The sequence below is a fragment of the Penicillium manginii genome, assembly GCF_028828005.1.
Source record: "Penicillium manginii strain IBT 31320 chromosome Unknown utg000002l:1.0-5564898.0:1.0-5567710.0, whole genome shotgun sequence".
Lineage (NCBI taxonomy): Eukaryota > Fungi > Ascomycota > Eurotiomycetes > Eurotiales > Aspergillaceae > Penicillium > Penicillium manginii.
Window position 1 is genome coordinate 1,529,817 of NW_026643103.1, and position 5,221 is coordinate 1,535,037.

The 5,221-nt window shown below is 37.7% G+C and overlaps 1 protein-coding gene across 1 annotated transcript; it reads left to right on the plus strand.

The window, feature by feature from the left end:
- Positions 1-1,988: 1,988 nt before the first annotated feature.
- Positions 1,989-4,627, plus strand: N7533_001862 (uncharacterized protein; the record flags this gene model as incomplete). The annotated part of the gene is made up of 3 exons (XM_057098512.1): positions 1,989-2,537; positions 2,584-4,027; positions 4,098-4,627. The coding sequence occupies 3 exons, from the start codon at positions 1,989-1,991 to the stop codon at positions 4,625-4,627; spliced, it is 2,523 nt and encodes an 840-aa protein (XP_056963648.1).
- Between the last annotated feature and the right edge of the window lie 594 nt (positions 4,628-5,221).

A 5,221-nucleotide genomic window follows, 5' to 3' on the forward strand; every position in this document is an offset into this window, starting at 1 on the left:
CTATAGTACACCGGTCAATACCTTTGACATCCCACCGAAGTGTCACTATTCTGTCCTTTCAGTTCCTCCAGTAGTAGCAGCATCGGTATACTACTCTAAGGCTTGGATACCTTAGAAGGTTATATCTCAGTGATCATCACCTTGCCTACTCTCCTACACACTACGTGTGTGGTGGTTTTGTCCCTCTGTGATCGACCCGTCTGCTTGACAGACTGCCAGCGAGCATTCCCATCTTTCACTAGTTAAATAACTCTAGGAATAAAGGTAAAGCTAGGTCCTAAACTAAGACTATAAATAGATATTTTAAGAAAGAACTTAATTCTAGAATAGTATACTATATAGGTAAATTAAAGTATATAGTAATCTAGAAGGAATTATATCTAACTAATACTTTTAATATTAGTATAGTTCTTAGATATATCTTTCAATAGTATTTCAGATAATAAATACTATACTACTCTAGTTTATTATATTACTATATCTTTTCTTAGGTCTAAATCTATATAGGAAAAACTATTAGAAGATAAGGAAGAGTAGAGGAATACTAGATAGGGCTAGTTAATACTATTAGAGATTAGGTTTAGAATAGTTATATTAGGAAAGGAAAATAGTATATATCTGAATATATATATCAGGAATACTTAATAAGACTGTTTCTAACTATATATAGAGAAGACTAATAAGGGTAAACTAATACTTATACTATATAATATACAGAGAATATCCTAGGAACAAATACTATAAGATATTTTAGTTAGAAACCTATCTCCTAATATAGTCCTATATTATATTAGAAGGCTATAAGATCCTACTATTACTAATAAGTAATCTATAATTACTAATCTAATATTATAAAAGATTTAGAAGACTAGTATTATAATTTTAATTAGTAAACTACTTAGTACTATACCTTATATTTAAGTAGATATTAAAAAAGATATTAGTACTAATACTATAAGTTAGAGACTTACTAAGATTATTAACTAAATACCTATTAATACTACTACTATAGATCTATTTTAATATATTAATACTAGACTTCGGCAATGGGTCCAAATGGGTCCAACTTTTGGACCCATACCCAACCCATGATGGGTTATGGGTTTTTTCAAAATGGTGCACCCATCCCGATGGGTACCCATGGGTTTTTCATGGGTACCCATATGGGTACAAAAAACCCATATTGTGCATAAATTTGAGGCTTGGCATGGATAATTCAGCTGACTGATCATTGTAATTTTGATATTCATGACTTCATGGCTGTATAGTTACAGTCTCTTCTCAAAATACATTTTTTAAAATCAGCAGAAGAATCTTTGAATCAAATTATTTATTTTTTTCAGATCAAATTGTTAAATTTAGGTAGCAGTGGTTCTATTTTTGTAGTATGTAATGTTTTGGCTGTTTTGACGCTTAACCTTGGAAGAACATGGAGATATATATCTCTAGGAAGGTAATACATACTCCAATATAACAGGGATCAAAAATGCTTTTCACTTCAAGAACTACCAAAATCTAGAGCACTAATAAATACTCATAGAGAATAAAGTCTACTAGTATTTATTTATTCATTTTTACTATAGATACCCAGGTAATAGAGAGCTTTTAGAGACAAAGAGTCTATCTTATAGGTGGGATGGTTTTTCGCCCAAAAACTGCCCATGGTCAAAATCTTTTTTGACCCAAAAAGTGGGAAATGGGTTGGGAATGGGTATTAAATGGGTTTCTGATGGGTATTATGGGTTTCCGATGGGTTTTTGATGGGCTTTCGATATATCACATGGGCTTGATGGGTTGGTGATGGGTTTCAGTGGATCAGATCTGTGCCCATAGCCAATAAAATATCATTTCCCTATATTGCTTTTACTTATCCCCTTTTCCAGCTGGATTTAGAAGAATCTGTCTGTTCAGTCAATCTCTTTGCTAAAGGTATGTTCTCTCCTAATATGTCTCGCTTTCTCTACAGCTATTTTTCAGTTGGTGTCAATATGTCCCAAGGCCAAAGCCAGGAGTCTGACTTTCTGCCCTCTCTTTATGAGGGGGACACAGGTCAGTTAACTGATTTTACTCCTTCAAATCCTCTTATTACGCCGACAAACAGTATTCTTGGTTCTTGTCCAATTGAAGGTAGTGAGCCTGATTTTCTCCGACCGAGCAATCTTCCTCCCCCTGACTTATTTACTCGTGTTGGCCCCGATCGGAGAAAGGCATTTGTACTTTACAACAGCATGACTCACACAGATTGGGTTGATTGGTGGCTCCAGACAGACTTTGGACAGAAAAGCAATCTCAAATGGGATACAAATCGCAATTCAGATATCTGGAGTCACTTTGATCAGGTTGCCGCTTGTAAAGATGGGGCACCAAAGGTTATGTGTAAAAACTGTGCCCGGATCTTAGAGCATCCTGCATCAATTTTACCAAATGGCAGAAGTCTATATGGTACATCAACTCTGTTAAAGCATCTCAAAACAGCAGCTTGCCAAAAGGTCAAGGCCAACAGAAAAGAGGATATCTCTCAGTTCCTAATATCAGAAGTATGTTCTCTATTTACTATTATTTATCTTATATTAACTATTTTAGGGCCAAACAGCTACTCAGTCATTCTCACAAACTACATGGGAGACACAGCTATTGCAGTTTCTCACCTTAAATCGCCTACCATTCCATCTTATTGAACATCCAACCTTCCACACCCTTATCCGATCTGCACGCTTAGCACCTTCTCCTCCGATGATACCTTCTGCAACAACGATTCGGCGACGATTACGAGATATTATCCAAGATAAACAACGCTCTACTCTCAAAACCCTTCCTCCTGAGTCAAAAATATCGATTGCACTAGATTGTTGGACTTCTCCCTATAACCAGGCTTTTATGGCAATCACTGGTTATTTTGTTAATGCCAACTGGGTATATCAAGAGGTTCTTCTTGGATTTAAGCCATTATATGGCTCACATACTGGTGCAAATCTAAGCGCAGTTCTCCTTGAGACCTTGACCCATCACAACATCCAAAATCGAGTCTTTGGAATTACAACAGACAATGCGACAAACAACAAAACTTTGGTGGATACAATTCAGCAAGCACTCTCTAGTGAGACCACTGTTATCCGAATCCCTTGTCTTGCCCATGTCATCCAGCTCTGTCTGAATCAGCTTCTTGATCGTCTTAAAGCTGTACCCCAAAATGATGCCGCTGAGACAAAATGGACCGATCGGCAATCGTCTGCAGCAAAGGCAAATGCAAAACAACAGAAACATGAGATTTCAGGCACATTGAACAAGGTCCGCTATCTTGCAATTTACATCCATGCCAGTCCTCAACGGCGAGAGACCTTTCTCCAGCTTCAGCCTAAAGAACCTAGGCTAGTGCCTATTCAAGATGTCCGAAATCGATGGAACTCAACCTTTTTGATGCTTCGACGTGCCAAACGACTACGCAGCTACTTTATATCATTCTGTGAGCAGTATGATTGTAAAGAGATGTTGCTTAATAATGAGGAGTGGCGTCAGATTGATTATCTTCTCTGTATTACAGAGCCTTTCTTTGACTACACTACTGAGCTGTCAAAGACAAAGGAGGTTACTACACATCTGGTTTTCAAGCTCTACAATGCACTCTTTGAGCATCTTGAGAAGTCAATAGGTCAGCTAAAGAAGAAGCGGATTCCATGGAAAAAGCAGATGCTCCAATCACTTGAAGCTGGCCGACAGAGGCTTGGTGGCTACTATTCGCAAACAGATGGTGTGAAAGGACATATCTTTGCGATTTGTACTATGGTTGCACCAGATAGCAAATTCCAGTTCTTTCAAACTGATGACTGGGAGCAACAGTGGCGTGTTGCATATCGCAAATCATTCCAGTCAGCACTGCTTCCATATCAGCAACGTCTTGCCAGAGATCAAGCCTCACCTACACCCCAGGCATCATCAAGACCTACATCAAAACTCAACAAGATGCTCAGTGGGAGCAAGACTATAGCAAAACCTGTTGGAGATGAGGCTGCTCAGTATCTTGATAGTGGTCAGTCTTGTTCTTTAACTCTTTCATAAAGAGTCTTTATCTTTAATATTCTATACTAATTTATTTCTAGACCCAGTCGAAGATGAACCACTTCATTTTTGGCGTGAGAACCAGTCTCGGTTTCCCGCAACTGCATTGCTTGCTCGAGATTTTCTTTCAATCCCTGCAACTGGTGCTGGTGTTGAGCGGCTTTTTAACACCGCGCGTGATGTCTGCCATTACCGACGCGGCCGTTTAAAGTCTGAGACTATTGAAGAAATCATGCTATTCCTGTGTGCATCAAGATTCGATCTCCAGGAGGCAGAGATGAAGCAGCTTGAGAAGTATTTTACGTTGGATGAGATTGAGATGTCAAAGGAACAGAATGATGAGAATCTCCAGGATGTTGAGATAGTTTCGATTAGTGATAATGAGGAGGAGGAGGAGGAGGAGGAGGAGGAGGAGGAGGATATTGTTGTAGCTTCTACTACTGAATTAATAGATCTTGGTGTTGAGGGTCAAGATCCTCAGCAGCCTCTATTACCAGAGAATGGGACTCAGCTACGGATGTCTACAAGGAAGCGTAAACACAGAGAGGACAATAATTTTGAGCAGTACTAGAATTTGAATAATAGAATTAATTTGAATCAATTATCATCATCATGTAGGTTCTTTTACATGTGACTAGAATACCTAAAATTACAGCTAAATTTGCATTAATTATGCAATCACGAGATTTTTCGTAGTTTGCCCTGTTTACAGCAATATGGGTACCCATATGGGTACCCATGATGGGTTATGGGTTTTGAGCTCCGACCCATAACCCATCATGGGTCGGAGATTTGGACCCAAAACCTAACCCATCGATGGGTTGGGTATGGGTACCCATGGGTACCCGTGGGTCGTGCCGAAGTCTAATTAATACCTAGGTTAAGGATATCTAGTAAAGAGCTTATTCTTAGTTTATATTCTTTAGTCCTGATTATAGTAAATATATTCCTTAAATTACTAATTTATCTATTAACTTCTAAGTTATATAGATTACTAATATCCTAATAAGGACTCTTTAGGAATATATATAAGGGTTTATATATATAATAGTAGTAATTAGTAACTAGATTATTAAGATATTAATTAATATAGGTAGTATAGTTAATATTATCTATTATAGAGTAATAAGATATATAGGAGCTTTGCCTAATATAAAACTAAAGC